The following is an 11,617-nucleotide window of genomic DNA, read 5'->3' on the forward strand; positions in this document are numbered from 1 at the left end:
TCTTAATAAGTTTGCAACTAATTTGGCAACATTGTCTCTTGTGGCCAAGATGGTACCCACTTTGAGATTTGCGATTGTGAGCAAGAAAATAGGAAACTTGTATACTAATAAAGCCAAAAATCTCCTTTTAATCAAGCCTTAAAAATTCGTAAGATATGATAATTTCTTTCGTAACTCGTTAACTACCGTGATTTAAAAACCCGTTAGGACAACAGAACATACTACACAAACACGACAAAGATCATCCGTTTACCGGGTCTACTTCCATCGGACACAAGACTTTCTCGTGTGGTCACTTCTTACATTTGGCCAAGGAAGCAGAAGCCGCATTGCACAACTGCTTTATATACGAGCGGGGATTTGGACACTTGGATGCAAAAAAAATGGCGAGTCGGAGCGAGGATCGGTTCGAAATAGCCTTCTTCGACGTGGAGACGATGGTGCCGACCCGATCCGGACAGGGCTTCACCATCTTGGAATTCGGGTCGATTCTCGTTTGCCCTAGGAAGCTGGTGGAGCTCGAGAGCTACTCCACCCTGATTCGACCCGCCGACCTCTCCGCCATCAATTCCCTGTCCGTCCGTGGCAACGGCATTACCCGCGACGCCGTCATTGCCGCCCCTTCTTTTCAAGACATCGCCGATACGGTCTACGACATTCTCCACGGTTAGCTCCTTTCCTTTTAATTTTTGTTTTCTCAGTTTCTAACTCTGTTTGGCTGCCGAGAAAATTGAGGGAAAAATTTGGACTTTTATCTTTAGTTTTGTACGAATGAATTGATAATTAACGTGAAGGTTTGATTTTTATGGATGATTGTGTGTTTGGTTGCTGAGAAATCGAAGGAAAATTAGCTGAAACTAAACTAGCTCAGTTTTAATTTTTGAGTGTTGCTTTGGATTTTTCATTTCTGAGGTTGTTGTTGGTGGATAATTTGAGATCCATTTTTCGAAACGGCATGAAAACTTATTTGACGAGTGAAATTTGATTTTGCGGTTGTTGTGTATAGAACGTATATGGGCTGGTCACAACATTCTGAGGTTTGATTGTTATCGGATTCGGGAGGCTTTCGCACGCATTGGTCGGCCTGCGCCAGAACCGAAAGGTACCATTGATTCGTTGGCATTGTTGACACAGCGGTTCGGAAGGAGAGCTGGTAACATGAAGGTATTTATTTTCTCTCCATCTGTTGGTAAATGTTACCGGTTAGATTTTGATCCGAATAAGTTCTTTAAATTAAGGGGCAAAATGAAATATGTGGTTTTGAGGAGGAGGAGCATTTGTGCAGTTTCTAGGTGTTGATGTATGTTACTTGTGAATGTTATCGTTGATACATACATGACACAAATTATTTTGCGCAGATGGCCTCCCTTGCAACCTATTTCGGGATTGGACAGCAGACACACAGGTATTTCTGCAAACCTAGTTCGAGTTTAAACTAATTACTCTTGCCTTCAATTTGGTTTCCTTGAACTAATCTTTTATGTAATGGTTTGTCAGGAGTTTGGATGATGTTCGAATGAATCTTGAAGTTCTGAAGTATTGTGCAACCGTGTTACTCTTGGTAATGATATGATTTTGAAAGGATGGTGAACCCATTCTTGAATAATAAAGCATTTATATGAAATCTCATGTGATGGTTTTTTAATGGTAGTGTAGGGCGGGGTGTTACCATGTTAGAATATAAATCAATAGTATTTCCTTCCTTTTTTCCCTTTGTTTTTTCAAATTTGAAATGTATGAGGCGTAAGACGTAAGACCAGTCTTTCTAAAACAGTACTTGGCTCAACAAAATATTTCAATAGAACTAACTATAGTCTGATCTACTCACAGGAGTCGAGCCTCCCAGACATATTCACAGAGAATAGTTGGGTTTCTCCAAATGCTACCACAAGAAGTCGTAGTGACGGGAAATCATCTGCTAAGGGGTCTCGCATAAACATGAATACTGAGCATGAGAATCGTCAGATGTTATCTTCTACAAATCAAATAACAGGGGAGAATCATCCAATAACATCTCTTAGGACTAAAGACACTGAAGAAGTCTCTAATCTGATTGAATCTAGCGCCGCTCGACCAGATCCCTTTGACATGGGCCCACTTAACGATGAAGTGACGAAAGAGCTGAATCAGCCAGACATTGCCATGGTAGAAATACCTGTGAAAGAGTCTGTCGAGAGTTCTTCCCCTTTTGCTGCATCGGGGAGTTCCAATGGCACTATGGAGTTTTTGCAGCCTGATGAAATCTCTATTCCTTCTATCTGTGCTTCCCTTGTTCCGTTGTATCATGGGAGTCAGAGGATAAAGTTGTTACACAAAGATGTAAGTTTGCAGCTTTGCTGTAGGCATATGAAATTGCGGTTTGGAATCAATGGAAAGTTTTTTGATCATGCTGGCCGGCCACGATTGAATATTGTTTGTTACGCATCACAAAATTTGTGCAAAGTTCTTGATGCATGTGATGGCATTGCACAAAAGTTGTCTATGGATTCCGGTAGCAGCTCCGAATGGAGGCCTGTTGTGATCCGAAAAGAGGGTTTCAATAACTATCCTACAGTGAGATTACAGTAAGTTTTAGTCTCTCTCTCTCTCTCTCTTTCTCACACACACACGAAACACATTATTCCTGCAGTCTATTGGCTACTGAGAAAGAATATTCATCTGATTAGATGTACTTTTTTGTGTATAATTTGTTTTTGCAGCATACAGACAGCAGTATGTGGGGATATTGCAATATACGCCACAGAGATATATCAAAAAGAGCCTTCTGGCGCTGAGGAGAGGCTCGTCTTCACCAAGTTTGATGCTTCAGCACTTAGCACCCTTTTCAAACCGCAGACTTTTGTGGATGCATTCTTCTCCTTGGATCCGTATGACTTTCAGGAGAGTGCAGGCATTAGGTTGGTGGCAAAGAAATTGATTCTTCATTCCAATTGATGGATGAATTTGGATCTCTGATTTATTTGATGGGGGAAGTTGCTCTGTAAATATGACAAGTAGATTGACATATTCAGGATGATAGTTGTGACATGTAATTGCAGTCTACGTTAATGTTAATTCTTTCTTATTAAAATTCTGTGCTACCATATATGTTCATCGACTATGCACTCTGATCAAATTAATTTAGTAGTATGAAGTTTATTATTACAGAAATGGTTTTCGCACTTCCCTTTTCCACTCGTATGCTCCTTCCTTTTGTCTTAGCCTTTGTATTCAATAAATCAAAGTAGATCAAACAATTGATACACCGAGAAAGAGAAAACGAGAGTGTGAAAATCGCTACTGTAAACAATCCGAAAAGAAAACTCTTGATAAGTTTGCAACTAATTTGGCAACATTGTCTCTTGTGGCCAAGATGGGACCCACTTTGAGATTTGCTATTGTGAGCAAGAAAATAGGAAACTTGTATACTAATAAAGCCAAAAATCTCTTTTTAATCAAACCTTAAAAATTCATAAGACTTGAGCTCCTCCTTGATCACCAAGTTAATTATGGCTCCTGCATGCCGGCCCTGCCCTGCCATGTTATAAGCATGTGGTTTATATTTGTGAGGATTCAGAATCTTGTCCTTGAGATTTTTCAGTTCGGTAAAGGATGTGATGGATGACAGCAAAACAGAAATGGGGGCAGACATACTCTGTAAGCTTTGGAGTGTAGGTTATTTTCACTTCCAATTTTGGAAGGACAACCTTATCCCAACAACTAACTTGTTTTAAGGAACTGTAACAATCATTAGGAGTTGAGAAAATTTGTATTAACTAGTTTGACTTATTCTGCAATAGGGATTAGTTTCTGCATGATTGAAGATGGCGGCAGACAGACGGGAGGACAAGCCAAGCCATCGCGGGAGAGAGCACGTGTGCGAGAGGAATAAGAGCCGGTCGCTAGTCCACCGGGCAAGAAGGCAGGTAAGAGAGAGCAAGAGTAGCCAATGTTATGATGTTATATTAAGATTGTCCCTGCAGGCCCTAATTAAACATGTTTTGCTGAGCATGTGATTGAATTTTTGTTGGTGGCATGTGCTGTGCTTGATATTTTGTCATTTGGTAAAGGATGTGACGGCCACAATGTATTTCATGTTTGATTCTGTAAGATGCATGTACTTCTTCACTTCTTCTCTGGTAATTTCTAGCTATGTTCACATGATGATTGTATATATAGATAGATACAGATCAATACAATGCTCTGCTTCAACGAAAGTGGTGTAATTCTGGTTTACGGTAGGTAACCCTTAATTCCATTTTGATTGTTTCGATCAGATGCATCTCGATTTTGGATTCTGCAACAGAAATACGGTACTCTGCAGATCCGAACATGTGGTGGTTAAGTCTGAAATGGTTCTGCTTCACTTAGTTTAGCTGTTGTAAAGCACGAGACAATGGGGGTTAATCCTTAAAATGGAGAAGGAAATAGGAGCTTAATTTAGAACTCTGAAAAAGTGAGATGTTGCAGTTGGGTAAAATCCGAGACATATATATAGACATGTGTTTATAGAATTTACGATGAGATCCTCCAAAATATCTGGCTGGAGGCCGTGAAACCCGACCAAAAGTTTGGTAGACCAAACTTTTTGTTGGGAAGCTGGTGTATTTGTAGCATGGGAGGGAGTCTGATTGCTGCATTGCATGGATATATGCACTTCTTGAGCCCTTGTGCTTTTTGTGTGCTGGTTTGAATTGCAATGGAGAAAGATAAGCAGATAGATATTGGTAACAGCAGCAGGCAAAATGGTGGCAGTAGAGCTAAGAGCAAGAACATGTCTGTGGATCGCAGTGGGGTAAGAATTTTGCTGTGTGATCGCGATGCTGGGAGTTGCGAGGAGGTTTGCACATTGCTGACAACATGCAGTTATCAGGGTACGTACACAAATGTAAATATTAATGTATGCGTGTATATATCAATATGATCAGTCCTTTTTCTTCTGCATTTTTAATTCAAGTTTCGAATCAATTATTTATTTCTTTTGCGTTCCAAGCACCCTTGACAGTAATATCAGTTGCCTCGGCTGTGGAAGTGTTGGATGCGCTGAATGCCGAGTGGTCATTCATTGATATCATACTTGCTGCAATTGATCTTCCTATAGAGGCAAGCATGAGCATGCTCAACTATATAATGCAGGATCTGCATTTCAAACACATTCCAGTTATCAGTAAGCTTTACTTCTTGTTTTTGTTTCGCCAACTTTCTATGTAACAGTTTTCTGCACTATATTCTTGTATCTAATAGAAACAACTGCACTCGGTTTTGCTCACTTGGGGAGCAGAAAAGTGAGCAACTCCGAGCGACACTTAAATCTAATGGCTAATTATCCCCTATATCTGGTTTCTGGTTCCCACCGGAGATCTGACCGCTAATATTATCAGGTGCTCACAGACGCTCTTTTTTGTTTGCTTTAGAGAGCATCCTACATGATGCACTATCTGCACATTATGGAATTCTAAGGATACGTACAATATTTGCTTGGAAAACCATGTAAAAATTGCCTCACACTTGCTAATCTTCTTGTTTTGAAGTGCTGGCGACGCAGGATGAAAGCCGTTTCCTTTTCAATTTCTTAAAATTTGGGGCCACTGATTATCTGGTGAAGCCACTGTGCATTGATCAAATACTAAACTTGTGGATGCACACTTGGAGGCAGAGGAAGCAACCTAAGGTAGGCATCCCTCCTTAAGTTTTCGATAAATAAACAAGAAAAACGACCACGAACAAAGAAAGATGTAAACATTTGAACCATTGTTTGGAACTGAAACCTCATGGAAATGGCAACATTGTGGTAAAATCTTTCGATCTTTTCAGGGGCTGGAGGCGCCGCAGAAGAACATTGGTCTGGTGGTTTCGTCTGAAGCAACGATGAACAACATCTTGGTCTTGGATGACACAGAAGAAGAGTTTGCAGAGGATCCAAAGCCAGCTATGTGTATCAAAAAATAAACAGCGGGATTAGAATTATGATGAGTATTTATATTGCAAATAAAATTTGGTTATCGGGTGAGAATTTCGAACCAAATTGTTGTCGGAAAATAAGCATATGCTCCACAGAGGAAAGGCTTAGGCTCGAAAGTGCTTTTAGAATCTATTCATTCTTGTTTAAATTTGATGGTTGTGGCAAAATCTTGGGTTAAACATGAGATGTAATCAGCACTGAAATTTCGTTATCGAATGAGGATCCTCTCGAGGATCCCGGAAATCCTCCAATTACGCCTATTTATCGTACATCGTGCGGTCATAAATCATTGTAATTTTTTTTATTTAAAATTGAATATAAATAGTACTTGACGAAAATTAGATGCACAATATACGATCAACGGATGTGATTGGAGGATCCTGAGATCCTCACAAAAAGGATCCGGAGAGAATCCTCATTCTTGGTTATCTATGTGTTTATCCTATTAATGAAATTGGACATCAGAAAGTATTAGCTAACAATTAACCACATGGCAAGTACAGGGCCTAAAATTCACGGAGAAGGATTCTCGCCGGATCCTTTTCATAAGGATCCTAGGAATCAAGCGATCGTGATCGTTCATCGTTAGGGATGGGCAATGGTTATGCGGGTGGGTAACCGCGGTTAATTTACCCATAACCGTTTATACTCATACCCGCATAACCGTTTACCCGTTGGGTAATTGCTTAAATGGTTATACTCATACCCATAACCGTTTGTAAACGGTTAACCATACCTATAACCGCATACCCATTTAACCGTAACCGTTTAATACCCGTTTACCCATTTATCCTTTTTAACCGTTAATCTTTTTTTTTTACCATTACCCTTTTTTCACCTATCTACATGTTTTTTAACAACTTGAAAATTAAAAAAAATTGTCATAATTTTTTTTTTTTGACAATTAAACACTGTTATAGGTACATTCATCATACATTTCCATATTTTAATTTTTTAAGTCCTTATACCATTCCAATAATTGAAATAATAGTTTACGGACGATATTTTTAACTGTTACTAATGAAGGTAAATATAATATTTGCTAAGTATTTTTGGGTTACAAAAATTGTTTAGAAGACATTTCTGTCAAAGCATTTCTGTCAATTTCACGGTCACCCGTAAGGAATTTAAATTAATTTGGCCAATTCCTCGATGATGAGAATCATCATTCCTGTAGTAGTGTTATTGAAAGAAGGACCGATGAATTCCTTGCTAATTTATTTGGTGCTAAGTATTATTTGATCAAGAACATGGTTTGTGTTAGTTTTACATATATAAAATAAATGAGTAAACGGTTATCCGTTTATAACCGTGGTTAATACCCATAACCGCTCATTTAAATTTCGCGGGTAAACGGTTATACCCATAACCGTTTATTTATCTAAACGGTCACCCATAACCGTAACCGTTTAATTTAAATGGACGGGTAACCGCAGTCACCCATAACCAATGGGTATTTGCCCATTCCTATTCATCGTACATCATGCGGTCAGTTTTTGTTAGGTACTATTTATATTTAATTTTAAATTTTAAAATGATTTATAACCGCATGATATATGATAAATGGTTACAATCACGGGATTTCTAGATCCCTAGGAAATGGTGTCACATCCCGGCCAGGGCCCCCACCACATCCCAGGCTCGACTCTACCGTAGCACGATATTGTTCTCTTTGGGCCTCAACCACGCCCTCACGGTTTTGTTTCTGGGAACTCACACCAGAACTTCCCCGTGGATCGCCTATCCTAAGATTGCTCTCGCGTGAACTCGCTTAACTTCGGAGTTCCAATGGAACCCGAAGCTAGTAAGCTCCCAAAAAGCCTCGTGCTAGGTAGAGATGAGAATATACATATAAGGCTTGGAGGATCCACTCCCCTGGGCGATATGGGATGTTACAATCCACCCCCCTTAGGGGCTCGACGTCCTCGTCGGCACACTTCCTGCCAGGGATTGGCTCTGATACCAAATTGTCACATCCCGGCCCGGGCTCCCACACATCTCAGGCTCGACTCCACCGTAGCACGATATTGTCCGCTTTGGGCCCCCACCACACCCTTACGGTTTTGTTTCTGGGAACTCACACGAGAACTTCTCAGTGGATCACCCATCTTGGGATTGCTCTCGCCCGAACTCGCTTAACTTCGGAGTTCTTACGGAACCTGAAGCCAGTGAGCTCCCAAAAAGCCTCGTGCTAGGTAGAGATGAGAATATACATATAAGGCTTAGAGGATCCACTCCCCTGGACGATGTGGGATGTTACAAATGGATTCGACGATGAGTATTTTCCCTAATTCACACCCTCTTTTTAATAAAAAATGAAAAAAAAATAAACAATTAATCATATGACATCCTACATGAAGCTATTAACAAGGAATCCGGATCCTTCCCGGATTCTCTTTGTGAGGATCTCAGAGATCCGTAAATCTTGTTCATTCATCATACATCGTGCAATCAGAAATCAATTTAAATATTTTTATTAAAATTAAACACAAACAATACTTAACAAAAACTGACCGCACAATGTATAATGAACCAATACGATTCATAGATCTCTAAAATTATCACCAAAAGGATCCGGAGAGGATCCTGTTTGATTAACAAGCGTCATGGAGGGAGTAAGATGACGCAATATAAGAAAAATAATTTGTTTTATTTTTATATGTTTCACCGCTATAAAGGGAATTAGAACGTGACTAGTGGTTTTTTGAATTGAGTTCTCAAAGTGTTTTTGTATAAAACTTATAGTTCTAAGGGTGTTTGTTCTCATTTACTGATCTTATATAAAAGGTTAATGAAAAAGGATTACGATTGATTAAGACCATTCATCTTTGTACTTGAGATCTCTAGTTCAAACTCAAAATTATCTAAAACACAAAATGCATTTTCAAGTTTTTAATTTCTAATAATGCTAATACAACCAAAGTCGAGAACATATAATTAATCTAATCTCACAATTAATAAATACGATTGACCTCTATTAAACTCGCACTGATATAACAAGAGAAATGCTTAAGGGCACTTGCCCCTCAACCGAGTCCGAAAGGACTCTCCCTCCACGTAATAGTACTTCAAAAGTTAATGTATTGCGAGTTTGATTGTTATATTTTTTTCAAGGTAATGCTAGAGATACAATTTTTTAAAAACTTTAATTTTTGGGCCATATGACGCGGTTTTAAGTATTAATTCATTTGATTGTTTCTTATTAATGACACATCACATGGTACTAGTTTACAAATTTGGTTGGAAAATTAATCTACCTAGCATTATTTTTAATAATATTATGCCCTCTCTATACCTTCAACCTTTCTCCTTTCCAGAAGAACCAAACGTCTTTAAAATTTCAGTGGCTCTATCTCTCAAACCTTGAAATGTTCATGGCCGCTAAACTACCAAGACTCCATAAAAAAGAATAATCAAGCAAACCCAATAACTCATACTCCATATTTAGAAATTATCGTTGTACCAAGAACATGGTTCTTCGACCCAAAAACAAAAACAAAACAAAACATGTATTTACATCAATATTGGATCAAATTATCCAGATATTTTTATATCAAAGAGCATAAAGAAGTTACACGGAGAGATCCATAGAAAAATTAACAATTCTGTTTCATTGAAGAGAGTTGGTTTGTACTCCTTTATGGGATCGTTGTTAGTTCTCTCTATCTTCATCTTGCTCAGGATCGCAGAAGCCCATAAGACATTTGATGCAGACTTCTTCTGTTGTTTTTCGACAGATTAGTAAGTTGAACTTGATACGCATGGATCATCAGAATGTTCATTGACTATTATAGGATACTTCGAAGACGGTGTTGAAGGTGTTTTTGGGGGTAAAGATGGCGTGGTTGTACTAATCATCAGATATGCAACCACAGAAGATACTCCAACAATGCCTTTAACAAATATCTCCTGTATTTAGCGTGAATGTCCCGACCCTTATCTTTCTTCGAGAAATAGGAAGAAACTGAGCCAGCTTGAGTGAGATCAATTTCTGATCGTGCAACTGAGAATGCATGCATCGGCTGAGCTTCCATCCAAGCGACGGTTACATATCGCTTTAGCTATTTTGATCGATAGGGGCAAGTAGGAAAGCTATCTACAGGTTAATGTGCTTGGTTAGGCAATAACAGCAGCTCAGCTTCATCCATGTCATGGTGCTGTAAGATGGTCCCAGTCCCCCCAACTCTCAACGTGTGATAGATTTACGTCGATTCTTCTTGAAGTTGGCTTAATTGTGAAAGCTTTTCTTTGTTGGTTGAGTTTCCATCTGCCTATGAAGTCAGTGTCTTATTGACTACACTTCCTCTTGCATTTATTTTGGCTTCTCCAGCGCACTTGCTGGTGAGGGCATGTATTTGCACCTAGAGCAGTTCGTCAGATAGAGAGAAAGTTCGAGCAGCAAACCCATTTGGTGAAGAGGGAGGGAGTTGGGTGTACTTGGCTTTTGTAATTTCTGTTTGATATCAATGGAATTTCCTCGCCGTCTCTGAACTAGCTTTTGCGTGTTATTTGGATTTCTGAATTTATCATATTTTGCCTTGTTTTGAACAATTCCATGTGCTTAATGTGCTTGAAATTTGATTTGGTAAAGGATGTGACAGCCACCTGCTTGTGATATCATTTTGTAAAAAAGCATGTGGAGCAAAAATCTTGGAGAAGAAGAGTATACCCTGTATACGCTAGCAGATACATCCCCTCCCATAATACACATGCAGGCATCCTGCTTATGTTTTTTATGATTCGAGCGACGGTCCACATTAAACTAGTCTAACTACGGGAAGAGAGATTCAAATTTGTGTAAAGGTAAAGGGCATTGTTCTAACTAACTTGGCTTATCGCGTTTGCTTATGACTCACCTAAATGTTGTTCTTCTTTAGTTATGGGGGTTGCTCTTGTTTTGTGGTTAGGATGGGTGGGTAGTGATTTTCACGCTTTCATTTTCTCCTTATGTAGTACGCCTCATTTTTTCGTGAATCTTAAATTTCTTTTAATTTATTCAATCCAAGAGAAAAACAAGGAGAAGTGCACGGGAAAAAAGGAATATACACAAATCAATGTAAAATAACAGCGTGAATTGGTTCCATTCATGCATAAAATTAGTTGTATAATATGCCAAATTATTCATTTTGTTAGCAGTTTAGTTTAGTTCGGTTCAGTTATTTTCATTCATAACTAACTAAGAAAATATTACATATTAATGGCTTTCATACAATAATAATATAACAATAGTTGATAATAATTATTACCGTAAAAATTTGAGATTTACGCTCTTCCTTAACATATAATCTTCTCTAGGAAAACCCAAAAAATAATAGAGAAATGTTAAAAAGATTCTCTATCAGCTTATGTTTTTTTTCGCACAATATTTTATAACGTTACCGTGGAAATTAACGTTAAGCAGTGAGGTAACAGAGAGTCCACACTTTGAGAGAATATTTCTCAAAAAAATATCCAAGAAATAAATAGATTATTATTTTCAATAAAAATAAATAAATAAAATGTGTGTCCTGACTGTCTCTAACCTGAAAGGCTTAAACACAACTATTAAGCTTTCCTTTCTCTTTGCTTGAGAGCATTTCTCACTGTCTTGTGTGAGTGTTTGCAATTTCGTCACTTTTCGTTGTCGCTGATCCTAGCTCCGGTTGGGGTCGGTGGCAGTTTCTTCTCTGTTTGTTA

General features: G+C 38.6%; 2 protein-coding genes across 3 annotated transcripts; both read left to right on the forward strand.

Annotated features, from left to right (window-relative positions):
- The first annotated feature begins 213 nt into the window (after positions 1-213).
- Positions 214-3,070, forward strand: LOC103455375 (protein NEN1-like). Its single transcript, XM_029092085.2, has 6 exons — positions 214-666; positions 1,007-1,164; positions 1,359-1,405; positions 1,498-1,561; positions 1,831-2,564; positions 2,700-3,070. Exons 1-6 carry the CDS (start codon positions 384-386, stop codon positions 2,932-2,934), a joined length of 1,521 nt encoding a protein of 506 aa, XP_028947918.1. The 5' UTR covers positions 214-383; the 3' UTR covers positions 2,935-3,070.
- A 1,491-nt stretch (positions 3,071-4,561) lies between these two features.
- LOC114820856 (two-component response regulator-like APRR1) lies at positions 4,562-6,192 on the forward strand. 2 transcript variants are annotated; one of them, XM_029092154.2, is made up of 4 exons: positions 4,562-4,853; positions 4,973-5,146; positions 5,511-5,650; positions 5,794-6,192. In XM_029092154.2, exons 1-4 carry the CDS (start codon positions 4,679-4,681, stop codon positions 5,926-5,928), a joined length of 624 nt encoding a protein of 207 aa, XP_028947987.1. In that variant the 5' UTR covers positions 4,562-4,678; the 3' UTR covers positions 5,929-6,192. The 2 variants fall into 2 exon arrangements, with proteins under 2 accessions (XP_028947987.1, XP_028947988.1); XM_029092155.2 differs by having other exon boundaries at positions 4,565-4,853; positions 4,985-5,146.
- The last annotated feature ends 5,425 nt before the right edge of the window (positions 6,193-11,617 follow it).

This window comes from Malus domestica, chromosome 14 (assembly GCF_042453785.1).
Source record: "Malus domestica chromosome 14, GDT2T_hap1".
In the NCBI taxonomy this organism is placed as follows: Eukaryota; Viridiplantae; Streptophyta; class Magnoliopsida; order Rosales; family Rosaceae; genus Malus; species Malus domestica.

Excerpts from the sequence above, each read along its gene's own strand:
- LOC103455375 (XM_029092085.2), top strand. The coding sequence starts at position 384 with ATGGCGAGTCGGAGCGAGGATCGGTTCGAAATAGCCTTCTTCGACGTG. Across the intron at positions 667-1,006 it reads GGTCTACGACATTCTCCACG|AACGTATATGGGCTGGTCAC; the intron begins GTTAGCTCCTTT and ends TGTTGTGTATAG. Across the intron at positions 1,406-1,497 it reads ATTGGACAGCAGACACACAG|GAGTTTGGATGATGTTCGAA; the intron begins GTATTTCTGCAA and ends ATGGTTTGTCAG.
- LOC114820856 (XM_029092154.2), top strand. The coding sequence starts at position 4,679 with ATGGAGAAAGATAAGCAGATAGATATTGGTAACAGCAGCAGGCAAAAT. Across the intron at positions 4,854-4,972 it reads GACAACATGCAGTTATCAGG|CACCCTTGACAGTAATATCA; the intron begins GTACGTACACAA and ends TTGCGTTCCAAG. Across the intron at positions 5,651-5,793 it reads GGCAGAGGAAGCAACCTAAG|GGGCTGGAGGCGCCGCAGAA; the intron begins GTAGGCATCCCT and ends CGATCTTTTCAG.